Source organism: Sardina pilchardus, chromosome 1, assembly GCF_963854185.1.
Source record: "Sardina pilchardus chromosome 1, fSarPil1.1, whole genome shotgun sequence".
NCBI lineage: Eukaryota > Metazoa > Chordata > Actinopteri > Clupeiformes > Clupeidae > Sardina > Sardina pilchardus.
The window spans coordinates 34,999,994-35,017,493 of NC_084994.1; the positions used below are offsets into that span (position 1 = coordinate 34,999,994).

Sequence of the window (17,500 nt, forward strand, 5' to 3'; positions counted from 1 at the left end):
ATCGGCTATATGTCTATAATTCCAATCAATATAAACACACACACACACACACACTAGCTCACCCTGCATTTGATTTTGTTGCCCACGGTGAACTTCTTCTCGGGGTTGGTGAGGGTGACGTCGGCCATGTGGATGCGTGGCACCATGCCTTTGATGTGATCCGTCACCTTCACAAACAGGCCGAAGCGCGCCAAGCTCACGATGGTACCCTGTAGGGGCGCGCGCACACACACACACACAGTGATTAACAGTTTTACACAGAGTAGTTCATACAGCGTTTCATGGACGCAGCCCACTTTCACAATATCGCGATCAGAAATGATGACCATATCGACTAGTAATGGAGGCCGCATTACTATGTGAGGTTAAAAGAAAAGGGACAAAATGAATCTGCTACACCAAAAGTTTACCGTAATTTCCCAACTATTAGCCGCAGCTTATACATTGATTTTGCTCAATTTCTTTCAGCTAGGGGGGATAATACATGGGGGCAGTTAATAATAGGGTTTTGTTCCTTTTAACTTGCATAAAACACTGCCCTGCGGCTGATACACAATGTGGCCAATACACAGGAGATCACTGTACTTTTATGGTCAAATGTACAATAGTTTTCCACTCTCTAGTTGTCTTTCAAAAAAGACAGCATCAGTATCTACACCTGAAAGAAGGAAAAGGAAAAAACGTCCTTTACCTCTACTATTTGTCCGGCCTTCAGGTCATTGTATCTGAAGAAGGGGGCCTCGATGGTACTCCTGAGGGACGACAGACAGACACAGACTCAGTTAGTCAGATGCGGACACATGCACTACACTACACTACACTACACTACAGTACAAGTACACTACCTTACAAGTATACTACACTACAAGTGCATTTATTACCTCCGCCAAGGAGGCTATGCTTCCATCAGGGCTTGTTTGTTTGTTCGCAAGATAACTCAAAATGTTATGAATGGATTTCGATGAAATTATCAGGGAAGGTCTGAAATGACCCACGGAGTGATTCGTATCACCCTCTGGATCCAGGAGGCAGTTATGTTCTCGCTTGGCGGAGGTCTGCGCTCTCCGAGCATTTTTCTTGTTACATTTATCAATTTAGCAGACACTGTGGTCCAAGGGGACTCACAAATGCCCCCAGAGCAACTCAGGATGAAGTGCCTTTCTCAGGGGCACAATGGCAGAGGCCGGGAATTGAACCCACACCTTTCAGGCTAATGCCCAGCTCCTTAACCACTACATCGCCACTGGCCCAAGTATTGCACTAAGCATCAATTTATCAAACACACTGAATAATCGAGTCCTGATGCAGACACAAAGCAGTTCTTCAAAATAGACTCCTAGTCGATCAACAGCTCACCTGCTCAGTCACATACGCGGTCCCCTAAAAGCAGTCACGTAAAAACACACAACAAAGTGCATGACAACGATCTCCCGTTGCTACTCACTTGCGGAGGCTGACCAGGTGCAGCTGCTCCAGGGGGCTGAAGTCGGTGATGCGGCAGGTGAGCTCCGGTTGAGCCTGCAGGTGGCTCGGGTTAAACGGCTCCTTGGGCTCCTTCAGCTGGTTCTTCTGCAGGACCACAACAACAAACAACAACAACAACAACAACAACAACGTGTTTAGAGCTCAGCAGAGTCAGTGCACAGCAGAACGACATTAAGCAGCATTCACACCAAGAACAATAACGATAACATTAATGCCTTAACACACACACACACACACACACACACACACACACTAACACACACACACACACACACACACACACACACACACTACATCTAACTCACGTGTCCAAACGCCTTGGTGCCGTCGGGCAGCTCCAGGATGGCGCCCGAGTGGAAGTGCACGGCCGCCACCTTGCAGCCCTGCAGCACCTCGCCCACGCGCTCGCTCTGCACGCTCTCCAGAGCGCTGCCCCCTGGTGGCAGGAGGTGCTCGCGCAGGGACAGGCCCACCTGCCGGGTGGAGGGCTCCACGTACAGGACCCGCGCCAGCACCTAAAGATGAGGGATCCACAAACATGGATGTAGTTACACTTAAACTCTAATGGCATCTGCAATGGGTGGCTCTCAAACACTCTCCTCGATCCTCGATACGCGATCCTCGAGGGGCGTTCCCACTGATCTATAACTAACACTGAATAGACTATCCTATTGTTACCGGCCCATCATTCTTTATGTAGATCAGTGAGGATCGAGGCCCGAGGAGGAAGACAAAATGAGAGGCACCCCAATATGTGAGCTGTTTCCTGGGCATGCTTCTTCACCATCAACTAAGCTAACTAACGCTAGCTTCAGCAAACATCATTCGGATGCAGTTGCACTTACACTGCGATGCCATACAACTCTGAAAATGCCATCTACAATATGTGAGCTATTCCCATATCCTCCAGATACAAAGATTACTTGGCTGTATACAAATGTTTAAATGTTAAAACAGCATTGTTGATGCATGTAAACTGAATTCCGTCAGCACTTAGAGATGAGGGATGCACAAACATACATATTGCACTCAAGACTGTAATGGCATCTACAATATGTGAGCGGTTTCCTGGGCATGCTCCAGATACAAAGACTACTTCATTAAAACAGCATTGCTGATGCATGTAAATTGAATTCTGTCATTAGCCATTATAGTAAGCTACGAGGATCCAAGTGCAACTGAAAGGGATTTAGTCACCATCAACTAAGCTAACTAATGCTAGCTTCAGCAAACATCATTCGGATGTAGTTGCACTTAGACCGTAATGCCATACAACTTTAATGATGCCATCTACAATATGTGAGCCATCTTCCTGAGCCATCTACAATATGTGAGCTGTTTCCTGGGCATGCTCCAGATACAAAGACTACCTGTACTTGCTGATGCATGTAAACTTAATTCTGTCATTAATCATGATAGTAAACAAGTGCAAGTGAAAGGGATTTCTTCACCATCAACTAAGCTAACTAGCGCTAGCTTCAGCGAACATCATTTTGATATGACCACGGGACACATCACTCACTTCATCCCCATTCTTGTAGGAGGAGACCTTGTCTGGGTCAATGTGCATGAAGTCCACCACGCCGGAGAAGGAGGAGAGGAACTCCAGGATGAGTCCATGAACGGTCACCTGTGGGGGTGGAGAACGAGGCCAGAGAGAAAGGGGAGGGACAAAAGACACGATCAATCAATCACCGCACCACCACAGAAATCAGGTAAGGAAAACAGATAGATAAATAAGTAAATAAAAAAAAACTGTATGAAGTCAGTGTGTGAATCCTGATCACTTTTGGTTAACAGTCGGGACTCACCTTCTTGATCTTGGCATTGACCAGCAGGCCTGGACACAGGTTGCTCAGGGTCCAGCCTTGGTCGGCGTCGGCGACGGCCTCGGAGACGGCGGCCGGGTCCACGGAGAGGCGCACCAGACGACCCTCGTTCTTCACCTCCTCCAGCAGACAGTCGACGTACTGTCCGAGCATGAGCTCTGAGGCACGGAGAGAGAGAGAGAGAGAGAGGGAGAAAGAGAGAGAGGGAGAGAGAAAGAGAGAGAGAGAGAGAGAGGGGGGGGGGGGGGGGTGAGATGCATGTTGGGCTCTGGAACTGAGTCATTTGAATTAACATGCTGCCAGGGTTTGGGGGGGAGACATGGCATTCTCACAATCAAATGCTTCTTCCTAAGGTAGTGGCCTGGGTATGGAATTTTTCTTTGCTTTCTTTGCTTTTTTGTGAGTTCATATGCCCCCTACTGGTAATACAAGGCATTAGTTTAAAGTCATATGAACACATGCACTTGTGTGAAGCAAATTTATTGCCAGCATAATTACTACAGAAAAGAGCAATGTATGTTCAGCTTGCTATGCAGAGCCATTAAACAGCCTTACAAGCCCGATTTCAACTAGTATTCAGCGGGACAACTCCCGTGGTTATGACCTGTGCTAAAGCCAATTTTACGACTTGTGCATTTGTCTATAAAAGACAAAAAATGCAAACAAATATATACACAATCCAGGACATTTAATGTCATTTGTATCAAATAGGAGTTATAGGATACCTTGTTTTGCGGCCTTTGCTGATGGCTTGGGAAGAAAAGCTTTAGTCCCACTGAGGCCAATATCAATGAGGTAGCCATGGTCCTCGATGCTCTCCACACAACCACTGATGGTCTACATAACACAAGATCAACGAGAATGTGAGACTTACAAAAACAATGACATTGCAAAACACAAGATATATATATATTTTTTTTTTTTCCTGATATTAATCTAGCATTGATTTTAGCTTTTAAAGGGATTCTCCGGAGTAATGTTACTGGAGTGTTGCTAAAATGTTCCCCAGCTGCAGCAGCGACATTTCCGGAAAGGTACTGGCTTGATTAAATTCATTCTGGACTCACTATCCGACCACATAAAGACCTCGGGATACTTCGGTTTGTCTTTAGGGACCTTCTACTCACTACCACGTAAGTGTAATGTTGTTTGGAACAGTAGAAGAGGTATAAAAATAGTGTTTTGTAGCGGCGGAAGGACATGCCCAGGTCACTTCCCGGCTAACAAGTTTTGGCTAAAAACGGTAAAATCGAACTCTCTCAAAACACATCCGAATGACATGATTTGATGTCAACTCCACGTATGTACTCCCAATCATCCGTAAATTGATCTAAAGTGCATTTTACTCCGGATAATCCCCGGATAATAAAACCAATGGTACACATGAAAGAACATAAAATGAACAGACAGCTGATCGCAAAAGTATAATTTAGACTATGACCGTTAACCATCAACAAAATCTCAAGAAATCTCAAGTCCTATCTGCATTTGAAAGTATTTACCCTGTGGATATGGTGTGTGTCAGTGAACACTGTTTTATGGACTATACTGTGTCTATTGTAACTATAGTCTACTTTATTGGTAAGACTGAAGACAATTCCCATGCCTAACATGAGCCTATTCGAGTCTATTATACCATAATTTCATTAATCAAAACAGAATATGACAGAGTTTGTCTAGGAAATATCTCCATCCAAATGGAGGCCAACGAACCACTTCACCAGAACACACTCACCATGCCAGCCTTCAGTGAGCCAGAGGTCAACGCTTTGTTGACCTCTTTGGGGTTGATGGACACCTTGAGGCTCACATGGCCTTCTCTGGATTCCACCAAAGAGGACACAACACACCTGATCACACGGCCAGGGCTGAAGAGGTGAGGGAGAGAGGCAAAATCCTACAGACAAACAAACAGTCACTGTCAGCTCAAAACAGAGTGTATCGACCTATTGAGCAAAGACTTGACTAAAAAAATGGATTTCAATCAATTCACACTGGGTTACATGAACCGTTGTGAAATACTGAATGGTTGTATTTTTTCCCAAACCTCCACATTTTCTCCACTGTCCAGCTTGTCACTGAGCAACTTGTTGTAGGATTCACAGATGTTGGTCACGGGCAGGTATCCGGTCAGGCCGCTGGGGAGTCCGACCACGATCTCAAAATCATTCACTTCCTTGGCACAAGCCAGCAACAAGGTGCCAACTTTGAGATCCTATGGAGATCCACAGATTTGTTAAAACAAACATGGACACTTCGAACAGTGCAAACAAGACAATTGAAAGGCACTCAATTTACAGTTTGCTTTGAGTAGAAACAAATACTTACTTTCATATGCAGGATGTCTACACTGGATGCAGTATTGAGCTTCAGGGAGTCATCTTTAGCCTTCTTGCCCTTCTTGACATCTTGCTCTTCATCCTGTTGATTGGTAGACTTTCTTTTTTTCTTAACCTCAGGAGCACGAGTCTGAAAAAATAAACATATATTGTGAGTATCTGCAAAGAGTGAAGGTCCTCATTTACTCAGTGTGCAAAAGCAATGTACGGAGATATTGCTTTTAACCAGATCTGGTGTTCAGGATGCCTAGTGCACAACAACGATGTGAGACCTGTATCATAAATATCCCTCTATGTAACAGTATGGGGATGAGCTTTCAATGTTGCTTGTGAGTGATATCAACTCAAACTGTTCTAAACTGAACTTTTAATAAGAACACATGGGTCGTTCAACATCACACCGGTATTAAGCATGCCCTTCCTTCTATACACTTTAATGATATCCTTACCTCAAATAGGTTGTCCACTTCCACATGAGCTTTATCAGTCTTGGTCGGCTGCGTGGTCTTCACTGTACCACCACGGGGGAAATCCTCCTCTATCGAGGCCATGGCAGAATAACCTTATCTAGTCTACAAAAGAGTTGATAACAGTTGATGGTTAGCAACACAAACCTCCACGAGAATCGAGGTGTATCGTTAATAAATCAAGCAGAAAAGTGTCAGCTCATCTCGGTGAACGGGGTAAATGTGGTCATAATAAACGACATCATATCATAAACCCAGAGATAACAGTGTGTGAGATTGAATTCTGTTCATCAGCAACAGCGTTACCCATTCAGCAGCCTGGTTATCATTACACGTGGGTAACGTTAAGTTTAGTATGCGCTCCTTGCTAACGTAAACGTTTCAATATCAGCATCGTGAATTAAGTCTATGCACACACATATCGACTTGGTCCACAGAACTTACCCGAATGAAAAATTCAATTATTCCAGTATTTCCTAAACATAAATTGCTTGTGTACACGCTCACATGTTCGTATGGTACAGTGACCCGGAAGTAAACATTGAAGAGGCAGATTTAAATAAACTAAAAGGAAGTGCATACCATGTTTTAAGAACCAATGAACGAGAAGAACATTGTGATAGGCTGCATAAGTGACGAATAGTGTTCCAAATATTTATGATTGACGTATATTATGCCCACTGACAGAAGGTCTTTTACTGAATTAGGCGAGGCGGGATTTCCTGCACTATCCATCTTCGGCCTCAACTGACTGAAGGGCACACCACAGTTTCTCCTAAAGACAGGGTCGAGTGTAGAGGGTAGGTTAATACACTTGTCGAATTTTTGCTGTTTATGTCATGTGTTCAACTGTCGTGAATGGTCTGTTTGTCTTTGTTGCAGCCACTTGATTGATTAAGGAATTTAATTCAGCGGAACCGTGGCAGCAATCGGGTTACCAGTTAGCTGGTGTGCTAACCAGATAGCAAACTATGACGCTAACGTTAGCTAGCTAGCAAACTTGCATAGACATTGAGCATACTTAGTGCTTGCAACCTCTCAATGGTAAGCTGTCTGCACGGTGGCTTAACCGTAATTGCTCTTCGAATGGGCAAACTGTAAATTATTGTCTCAAAAGGAAGACATTTTATGTGCCCACTCAAATGTCCCGTTGCTTGTCATTTGGTCAACCGCTGCATCTAGCATGAATCTACCGCAATTCAGCAAGGTGCTTACGTAATGTAGTGTAACAGAACATCAAGTTCAGAGGGAACAATGTCAGCTTTACCATTGTGTGTGTTTGGTTTCTTCCTGCAGGATCACACATTTATTAAACATGGGCGCTGACTCAGGAACACAACACCAGTTCACTGGCTTCGCTAAGTACTTCAACGCTTGGACCATCACGGGCAGGAGGAACGTAAGTGGCTTCGTCCAGTAGACCCACACATTTAAGAAGCATGGCAGGGGTCATGTGCAATTCTACCCCTACGTGTGTTGGATTGAACTCGCCGCTGAATTGTGTACACATTAGCGTTAACCAATTACTGTTCATTTAGGGCTATTCTAATGTAGTGTGTAACCCCAGGGTGACCAAGTGGTGAGTGATATTTGCCTAATTCTGCCCTTTCTTCGTCCTCAGTGTGTGCTGGCAACATACGCTGGCATTGCAGCCATTGTCCTCATCTTCAAGCTGAAGCCCAAGAAAGAGAAGGCCATCAAGTCTAGCTAATTTAATGTACGTATACAAGTATGCATGTAACTAATCCAAAATTAACATTACTTTTCACTGAATACATGTGTGGGTATTAAATTACTTCACATAACTAGTCGTCTTTTTTCCCCACACAGGATTTCTGTTTTTGTTTGCTCCGTTGTATGGAGAATTGGATTCCACTGTCCTTGGGCTGACGTCATCTCTGCTGTTGCAGCATGTTAATAATAAAGGATGTATGAAACGTCTTGTAGAAAACATGTTTGTTTATTTATTTATTTACATTAGAGGCACCAGGATATAAAAGTCTGTACATCATGAAGTATCAGTCAAGGACAATGGCAGTGATGCATAGATGTAGCATGTGTAAACTGAGGAAACAAAAGAAAATGTCCATAGGATCAGTATAAAAACAATGTCTCAATGTATGTAGATGACTGAGTGCTATTCACAGAGAGAGCAGAAGCCTCGGTTTGCCACCTTTAAAAGGAAGCACAGATCACTCTTGAGGGAATCGAGAATGGCATTCCCTCAATTCTCCAGGCAGTTAACCATTTCAACCTAAACTAAGTTTTAAGTTATAGATAAAAAGCTATTTAACACGCACTTGGTAACTGTTAAAAAAAAGGCAACAAGCACTTTGAGTTTGATCTGATCACCTCATGCAGATGAACAGACCACTCCAGACAAAGCAAAGCGAAGGAGTAGGGGTAATATGGTTGTGTAAAAATAAAAATGGATTTGTGGGAAAGCAATCGAGGAGTTATGGGTTGGGAGGAGGGGGGGGTCATTGAGGGTTGTAGGCCCCTGCGGCCAGAAGGAGGTTGCGGCGTGTGAAGTGTAGGTGGACGACGGGCGTGGACTTGGTCATGTAGGTGCCTAGCAGGAGCTCCTGGGAGTTGTCGGGCAGGTGGATGTGACCCGTGGTCGCGGTGAAGTCGTCCGTCTCCACGTCGTCGAACGCCTTCGAGGCGTTCCACAGGCGAACTGTGTTGTCCATGGAAGCTGGAAGTTAAGTTTGGTTTGTTAATAAGTGGGTAGGTGGCTAAAATGGAACAAAATGTTCTGTCTTAAGGACTGAAAATTGGCCTTTTTGACCTTGGCAATGTCACGTCTGAAGGTCATAACCTTAGCTACAAGTTCTTTATCAATACAATGCATGCACTGTTATTACAATCCATTAAGTAAAACTCATTCCTAAACCTAACAATATGCTTTGCTTGAACAGGGCTTTAAACAACATCAGGTTCATGGGTTCAATTCCCATTTTCACTTAACTGCTAAAATGTAAGTTTAAAAACATAATTAAATATATAGCTCACAATGCCATTTATATTGCAGTATGGTACTTCAGAAGACTCTACACCCATACAGTAAACCATAGTTCAGAGTTGCGTACATTGAGTCTTCATTTCTCAGGCTATTCTATACCGCACCTCTGGAAACCAACTTAAGATATACTATCAAAAGCCTCACAGACTACAGACTGAAGATGAGTTTAGATAGAAACCGAAACATAAACAGGGAAGCCCTTAAGGCTACTGATTACAGACTATCCTGGACACTGTTGAGCAGTACGCTAACTGCTAAACTTAAGTAGTTCCTTCTCCGTGGGTGGCTCTCAAACTCTCTCTCCTCGATCCTCGAGGCTCATTCCCACTGATCTATAACTAACACTGGATAGACTATCCCATTGTTGCCACCCCATCATTCTTTATCTAGATCAGTGAGGACGAGGATCGAGGAAGGAAGGGAGGTTGTAGAAAAGACCAAACGAGAGGCACCCTACGAGAATAGCAGCAGAAACAGCAGACCTGAGGCGAGGATCTCCCCGTCGCGGCTGAATCTGAGGGAGTAGATGGTGTCGGTGTGGCCCTTCAGCTCCCCGATCATCAGGCCGTGGCCGATGTCCCACAGCAGCACTCGGCCGTCCGTGGCCCCCGACGCCAGGAACTTCCCGTTCGGAGAGAAGGTCAGGCAGTGAATGGGCCCCTGTGGGATGAGAGCGCTACAAATTAGGCACACGGTCACCTCCTGATCACTCCTGAAGGGGGCGCTCACACTACAATTCTTCTATTAATATAAAAGGCTTCATTGCATTTTTTTTCACCGTTAATATATCATCATGTCATATTTATACCTGGGTGATTTACAGAATTAGGCTACACCTCGAGGCCACCCTACCTTGTGTCCAGTGAGAATTAGGCTACACCTCGAGGCCACCCTACCTTGTGTCCAGTGAGAATTAGGCTACAGCTCAAGGCCACCCTACCTTGTGTCCAGTGAGAATTAGGCTACACCTCGAGGCCACCCTACCTTGTGTCCAGTGAGAATTAGGCTACACCTCGAGGCCACCCTACCTTGTGTCCGGTGAGAATGCGGACTACACCTCAAGGCCACCCTACCTTGTGTCCGGTGAGAATGCGGACGCAGTTGCCGTTCAGGACGTCCCACATGCGAACGGTGCGGTCGGCCGAACCTGTGGCCACGTAGTTTGAGTTGGGGTGAAAGCGAGTACAGGTGACGTCAGCCAGGTGACCTGCGAATATTCGCAGAGGCTGGTAGTGGTCCGTGGCCCACAGCCTGAGAGAGAGCAAACGTGTGGATGTTAGCCTCCAACGCTACAAGGTAAAGCCTCAGGGCAAACCTTTACAAAGTCTCTAGTGAATTATTCAAAGACTGGTGATATAACTAAAAGATAATAATATATATAATAATATATCTCCACTGTTTTCCGCATATGTTCTCATGTTCTGGATGTCATAAGATGTGTAAGAATGATACAATATCTAAATTTCCCTCTGGATGGATAAAGCATCCGTCATTCTATCCAAAATCTCTAACTTTGGTATTTGTAGGAATATTCAGTCTAGTTTTCAACACAAAACTTGAGTTAATGTCAAATCAGGAGTATGATCTTTTCTATGTAAAGTGCCAAAACAAAAGATCTACCACAGACGCACCGAGCCACTCGGTCGTGTCCTCCTGAGATGAAGTAGTAGCCGTACGGAGAGAACTGCGTGTCCCAAACGGGGTAGTTGTGTCCCTTGTAGCCCACTAAACACGTGTAGGTCTGCAGACTCCACAGCCTCACTGTGCCATCCTCCGAGCTGGACAACAGGTAGTTCCTAACGAGGAAAACACATGAAATTATATAGATTATACTATATGTGTACTATCCCTGTGTACGTACTGTATGTATATTACTGTATATTGTTTACTGATCATTGTTTTTTGAAGGAAAAGCAGATGTTAATACAATTAGGCCTCTTCACTACAAGAACTGAGAGGGAAAATCACACATCATCTTGTTTAATGTGCTGGTCTCTCCGTAATAGGAGTTACCAGTCAACATCAAAGCAGATGTTTACAATTAGGCCTCTTCAGTACGAGAAGTATTCCCACTGAGTGGGAAAATCACAAGCCATCTTGTTTACTGTGCTGGTCTCTCCGTAATAGGAGTTACCAGTCAACATCAAAGCAGATGTTTACAATTAGGCCTCTTCAGTACAAGAAGTATTCCCACTGAGTGGGAAAATCACTGCCACCTTGTTTACTGGGCTGGTCTCTCCGTAATAGGAGTTACCAGTCAACATCAAAGCAGATGTTTACAATTAGGCCTCTTCAGTACGAGAAGTATTCCCACTGTGTGGGAAAATCACACGCCATCTTGTTTACTGGGCTGGTCTCTCCATAATGGGAGTTACCAGTCAACATCAGTGCAGATGTTTACAATTAGGCCTCTTCAGTACAAGAAGTATTCCCACTGAGTGGGAAAATCACACGCCATCTTGCTTACTGTGCTGGTCTCTCTGTAATGGGAGTTACCAGTCAACATCAGTGCAGAGCAGTGCCAGCCTACCTGTCAGAGCTGAAGCTGATCCCGTAGACCGGTCCACTGTGACCGTACATGACCTTGGCCTCGCTCGCCGACTTATCGTCCATGATGCGTTCCAGCACGTCGTCGGACTCTTTATCGATCATATTCAGGTCTGCAAGCAATCAGAAAGCCACAGAGCGTTAATTTGACTCACCGTCCTCCTACAGTAATTACAGCAGTCAGACACTTGCTCGGTGTAATTCTATCGAGTCATGACTGTGTCTTATGAACAGCAAGAGAGGATGTGACCGCTGACTGCTGCTGGACGGCATCCAACTCTTCAGTAAGCCAAAAATATTTGTTTTGTTTGTTTCAATAAATTCTTTATTTGTGAAGAATAATTTAAATAATAAGAACGAATTTCACGTACCAGCTGCAGACTTGACTCTCCGTAGTTTTTTCGGGGTGACACTCCACACTCGGACCGTGGAGTCAGCAAACCCCCCTGCAATGAGACTGGAGTCGTCTGTGAAGTCCACTGCGGTCAGACCCTGAAAACAGCAATACAACTGTTACGATAATTACAATTACAATACAGTCCTAAAGGAGAATTTTTTTCAAATAGATCTCTTGAAAAGAGGTCACCGAGTACTGTCGGTATGAAAACAACCCTAAAAACAATCGGTTCTTAGCTCAAGTTGTTGTAGCAAACAGCTAAAGGACCTAGGCAGCTACAGTGCTACACTCTGGAGGCATTAACATGTTGTATAAATGAGTGCGTAAACAGTTAATTAATTGATATCAAATACCAAGATGAAAAGAAATGTACACTTAACACCCTCCCCACTACATAGCATGAACTGACCACCATCACCGCCCCTGACGCTAGCCACTGAATGCCCACCCCTTTCCTGGTACTCCTGCCCTCAAGGTTGTTGATATTTGGACTGGATCCTTCCCTACCTGATAGGCATTGAGGAAAGAGTAGAAGCAGATGGAGGGCAGGTTTTCGGGACTCAGACGGATGCGTTTGGTAGCCTCCTTCATGTTCATGATCTTGTCCAGCTTGTCCGAGTCTTTCAGCTCCGGTAGGGGGATTCTACAGACAGACACGACCACAGGATGGTTCATGAAGATGAGTCAAAAAATGACGGACTCCTGTGGAGTGTCAATCTGCCCTGGGGAGTCTACTGTGCCAGAAGTGCCCGTAATGATGAGGTGGGTGAATAAGATTCTTAAAACACTCACACAGACATCGGTGGAAATGATGCACAATGTAAGTGATTTACCTAATAATAACTAGATAGAATAACTAATAGAATAACTTGGTTAATAACTAAGGTAGAATTGTGTCTGTCGATACCAAATGCACGGACGGAACGCTTGGTATTACTCAGAGAACCTAGTTCTTCAGACCAGGAACACGACACTTTTTGTCATCAGCTCTCAACTGGGTACCTCCTTGGCATTAAAAGGGTATCCAGTTCCAGTACAAAGAAAGTGATGTAAAAGGGGGGATTCCTACAAGGTGTTTCTTTAAGGGAAAGGAAAGCCAGCATCTTGCTATATTATTCAGGTGAACTCACCTGGCCTGCTGAGGGGCGTTGGGGTCCTGCTTCTTGCTCTTGTTGCCCATGCTGTCCTTCTTGGGCTTCTTCTTCTTGGGTTTGCCTTCCTCGTTCTCAGCCTCCTCGTCCTCGTCGTCCAAAGGCACCTCGATCTCCGGCTCTTTAAGGAGGCCGTAGAACACCTGTGCACACATACAAAAAGCCAAAGAGCATTCAGATGGATATGTGTCGAGTGTGAAACCAATTTTGTTGGTTCTCACCGTTTGCCCTTGATTCCACAATTACTGTACAAAGTCCTGCCTTCTGTATGAGTAATTGATTGCAATGTCCGGTGGAGTACAAGAAAGCAACAGAGAAACGTAAACAGTAATTCATTAATTGAATAATCTGTTTACAAATCAAATTAGCCTATGCCTTCTCTCTCGGCCCATATATCTGTAGCACTGCCCTCAAGGTCGTTGATATTTGGGCTTGACAGCGGAACAAATGACACTCCTCCCTTCCAAGGTGCTCCTGAAGCAACATGGAATTCTCCGTGGGTCGGACCGAACTTTGAGCCAATACGCCCAAACCTCAAAGTTGTTGACATTTGTTTCCCATTTACAGAGCTAGTATACTGACTGCATATGAACACTTGACCTGTTTTGAGCAAACACACAGAATAGTGAGCTGTAATTTGCTCAATTTGAAGTGTAATGAATTATAGTCATACACTGCACCTTCAACATGCCATTTCTGTGTACACACTATTGACTTGAGTCCTGTGGTGCCTTCAAAGACACATGACTTGAAAGTATGCAAGACCACAGGAGTCGAGAGAAAGCTAGACAGCGCTAAACTAATAGCAAAGATCGTATAGTTACTAAGATGAATCATAAAGGGGTTTTTCAATGGAATGAAATGGCACCCACTTCCGCCTCCTAAAGGGGCATGATCAGTGACGAGATAATCGGTTTAGAATGGTGTAGAAGCAGCAGAAGCAGGTGCCGTTGATAACAGGTTTATTTCAACCATAGAAATGCTCCCGTTTGCCTCCTAAATGGGAGTGGCAGTTGCGTCACAATGAAACCAGAATTTACCCTCATATGAATCGTCTCGCTTTATAAACCGTCTCTGCTAATAGTCATCATATACTCAATTAGATGCCTGTTTGTTTATCTGTGTCTCTGGTCCTCAGGTGACCCCCAGGTGACCCCCAGGTGACCCCCAGGTGACCCCCGTCCGACCCCCGTCCCGCTCGGCGCCACACTGACCTTGCCCTTGTTGGCCTCCCTGCGGGCCTCGCCGGCCAGCGCCCCGGACATGGCGTCGATCTGGCTCTTGGCGCGCGGCATGCCGTCGAAGATGTCGATGTACAGGTGCTCCTGGATGATGTTCCAGATCTGGTTGTTCTGCCGCTCCTGCAGGTGCCGCTTGAGCAGCTGGTAGGAGTCGCGCGAGATGCGCAGCACGAACTTGCTGGTGCGGAAGTCCAACAGCGTCTCGTTGCCGCGCATGTGCTCGCGCTTGCTGACGCTGGAGAGCACGCGCAGGTCGTCCGCGTAGTAGCACTCCTGGTCGCCGCCGAACCTGAGGAAGAGGAGGAGGAGGAGGGGGAGGAAGAAGAGGAGGATGAGGAGTGTTGTGAGGTGAGCAAATGTGAAGTTCACCAACCAAACAAAATTCCATAATTACATGCACTTATCTTTTCATGCCATAATTGTAAATAATATGACTGACCAGACCAACCAAACAACATTACTTAAGATGGGTTCAACCTTTTAATGAGATATCACTCCACCCTAAAAAGTGGAATGTGTTGGCTCTGGAAGTAAGTGTTACCACCGCAGACTTAGTACAGATTTAGTAAATGTTTATAAAATGTAAGCTATGTAGAGATGATGATGGGTTTTCATAGTGATTACAGCTTGCAGGCTACAGCTGAAAACCAGGACCTGTGTGGGTCATTCCGTGTCAAATCAGATAAGATTGTTGCTGCACCGTCTCAGATTTTGTTCAAACTTTGTGTATATCATCAATGGGTCCTAAAACCAAGGCCTGTGAAATATTTCTGTGGAAATCATCTGTCTTCATATCTTTTTTAGACCTTGAAATTCTTTCATTTTTACAGCTTGAAAAACACATGCCATGTCTGGGCATTAATATCTTGACAAATATGTTCCCTAGCCTCCCCAAATTTTCTAGGGTGGAAGATCAACTCATAATAAGCATGTGTAAACAATTTAAAGTCTGTACTAAATGTCTCTTGACTCTCGAAAGGGCCCTCAATTTTGGAAAAACGTGCATTAAGTGTGATATTAAGGGTATTAAAAAACTGTTTATCTTTTTCACTTGGTATCAGTCACTATTTCCTCTTCAAATACGGCAGTTAATTAATGTTTTCCCACAATTTGAAGTCTCCACAACAAATAACCATGACAATAATAACAATAAAACAAGGCATGTTTGTATTTTGTGTCATTTTCATGTAACTGAAATGCTATGTGGGATAGGTAGTAGGATCATGAAAATCTATGTGGAAATAGAAAAGTATATGGACATGTAGTGTGTAAAGTTCTAATATTGCATCGAAGCCCCGTTCACAGAATAAATGCATGTAGTTACAGGTGTTTTGGTAACACCAGAATAAACATTTACAATAAAAAAAGTGAAGTTTGGCACCCCCCTCTGGCGAAACAGTAGCATTTTGCTACTTTTACAAGGCATTAACTCTGGTAGCTATTTGAATGGAATGGAAAGGCTATATTTTACTTCCCGTATTCAAAAAGAAGCAGAAATTCCTAATACCTTGAAATTGAAAAGGATGCCAAATACACCGAATTATATACTTGAAATTATGTTTTAACCATTAATCTAAAATAGGCCTATCATTAGTTGGTGGCTTTTTTGCTATCCTTTTCAATATCAAGGTATTAGGAATTTCTGCTTCTTTTTGAATACGAGAAGTAAAATATAGCCTTTCCATTCCATTCAAATAGCTACCAGAGTTAATGCCTTGTAAAAGTAGCAAAATGCTACGGTTTTGCCAGAGGGGGGTGCCAAAGTTCACATTTTTATTGTAAATGTTTATTCTGGTGTTACCAAAACACCTCTAACTACATGCATTTATTCTGTGAACGGGGCTTCGATGCAATATTAGAACTTTACACACTACATATCCATATACTTTTCTATTTCCACATAGATTTTCATGATCCTACTACCTACCCCACATAGCTTTTCAGCTGCATGAAAATGACACAAAAATACAAACATGCCTTGTTTTATCCTTATTATTGTCAAATTCATTTGATTTGGAGACTTCACATTTTGGGACAACATTAACAAAGGATTATATTTCTATAGAAAAGACTCATTGATGGCAGGTGTGTCCCAATAAAAAAGTTTTGAGACCCTCAATATCACTTTTTTTGCATGTTTTTTCAGAAACTAGGGACTTCTGTACAACCAATGAGACTGTGGTACAAACATTTAATCATTGAATCTTACTGAGAACATGCTTGTCTTCCATTCTATAAAGTTTAGTCAGGCTAGGAATGATACTTTTTAAGATATGAGTACCTTAACATGGCCTCCAAGATAAGGTCATTTAGAGAGTGTAAAAAGGCAAGGGCAAAAAGACAATGAAAACAATAGAACTGAGCAAAAATATTTTACAGATTTTAGTTATGGAACCTAAACATTGTGTAGACAAACTTTGAAGAAAATCCGAGTCGGTGCTGCAACCATTTTCCTGGATTTTGTCTGATTTGACACGGAATGACCCGTGTAAGAACAAGCCTGGCAGGAAGAGAGACAGCTGATGCTCAGCACAACATAGCTATTGAGATACATACAGTACACACAGATCATCTCATCCATTCAAAATACAATTTGCCCACAGTCCACTGTTAAACGTAAACAAGAGATGTCGCGTCTTACTTACTTATCAAAAAACGCTTTAGCTTCCTGCTCATGGCTGTTGTAGACCAGCTCCAGGTACATGTGAACGAAAAGCGGGTAGAAAAGCTGAGAGAGCTCGGCTCGGTGGCAATCCAATACAGATTCTATGAAGTTCTTCAGGCCGGTGTAATAGGTGTCATACAGGGCTGGGTCCCCCTGCTGACTGTATGCCGACAGGACAACATTTACGTCTGGCTGGGACTCCCCTCCGCTAGCTGTAAACAAAACAAACCTGACACTCGTAAGGCCGATTCAGGCGATTTACGTGCACACAGCAAAACACGCTCGTCGGCATATTTGAAAATGTTACAGTAAAGGAAGTACAGTGCAGTTGACGTTGGGTATGTCCTTGTAACT

General features: G+C 43.9%; 3 protein-coding genes across 3 annotated transcripts in view; 1 reads left to right on the forward strand and 2 right to left on the reverse strand.

The window, feature by feature from the left end:
- pdcd11 (programmed cell death 11) overlaps positions 1-6,649 on the reverse strand; it is a 34,327-nt gene extending 27,678 nt beyond the window's left edge. The window contains exons 1-12 of the mRNA XM_062543142.1: positions 6,565-6,649; positions 6,103-6,225; positions 5,643-5,783; positions 5,362-5,529; positions 5,050-5,211; positions 4,040-4,151; positions 3,297-3,472; positions 3,008-3,115; positions 1,791-2,000; positions 1,445-1,569; positions 692-752; positions 63-209 (exon numbers count right to left, since the gene is read on the reverse strand). Coding sequence (XP_062399126.1) covers positions 63-209; positions 692-752; positions 1,445-1,569; positions 1,791-2,000; positions 3,008-3,115; positions 3,297-3,472; positions 4,040-4,151; positions 5,050-5,211; positions 5,362-5,529; positions 5,643-5,783; positions 6,103-6,204 — 1,512 coding nt within the window. The 5' untranslated portion in view covers positions 6,205-6,225; positions 6,565-6,649. The remainder of the gene's footprint in view (positions 1-62; positions 210-691; positions 753-1,444; positions 1,570-1,790; positions 2,001-3,007; positions 3,116-3,296; positions 3,473-4,039; positions 4,152-5,049; positions 5,212-5,361; positions 5,530-5,642; positions 5,784-6,102; positions 6,226-6,564) is intronic.
- A 128-nt stretch (positions 6,650-6,777) lies between these two features.
- Positions 6,778-8,061, forward strand: atp5md (ATP synthase membrane subunit k). The gene is made up of 4 exons (XM_062543197.1): positions 6,778-6,920; positions 7,417-7,519; positions 7,742-7,837; positions 7,951-8,061. The coding sequence occupies exons 2-3, from the start codon at positions 7,436-7,438 to the stop codon at positions 7,829-7,831; spliced, it is 174 nt and encodes a 57-aa protein (XP_062399181.1). The 5' UTR covers positions 6,778-6,920; positions 7,417-7,435; the 3' UTR covers positions 7,832-7,837; positions 7,951-8,061.
- Positions 8,062-8,067: 6 nt separating this feature from the next.
- The window catches only part of taf5 (TAF5 RNA polymerase II, TATA box binding protein (TBP)-associated factor), a 9,990-nt gene continuing 557 nt past the window's right edge, over positions 8,068-17,500 (reverse strand). Inside the window, exons 2-11 of the mRNA XM_062543186.1 lie at positions 17,127-17,358; positions 14,455-14,770; positions 13,220-13,383; positions 12,597-12,732; positions 12,064-12,184; positions 11,676-11,805; positions 10,777-10,941; positions 10,219-10,396; positions 9,628-9,805; positions 8,068-8,818 (exon numbers count right to left, since the gene is read on the reverse strand). Of these exons, the coding sequence (XP_062399170.1) occupies positions 8,601-8,818; positions 9,628-9,805; positions 10,219-10,396; positions 10,777-10,941; positions 11,676-11,805; positions 12,064-12,184; positions 12,597-12,732; positions 13,220-13,383; positions 14,455-14,770; positions 17,127-17,358 (1,838 nt within the window). The 3' untranslated portion in view covers positions 8,068-8,600. The remainder of the gene's footprint in view (positions 8,819-9,627; positions 9,806-10,218; positions 10,397-10,776; positions 10,942-11,675; positions 11,806-12,063; positions 12,185-12,596; positions 12,733-13,219; positions 13,384-14,454; positions 14,771-17,126; positions 17,359-17,500) is intronic.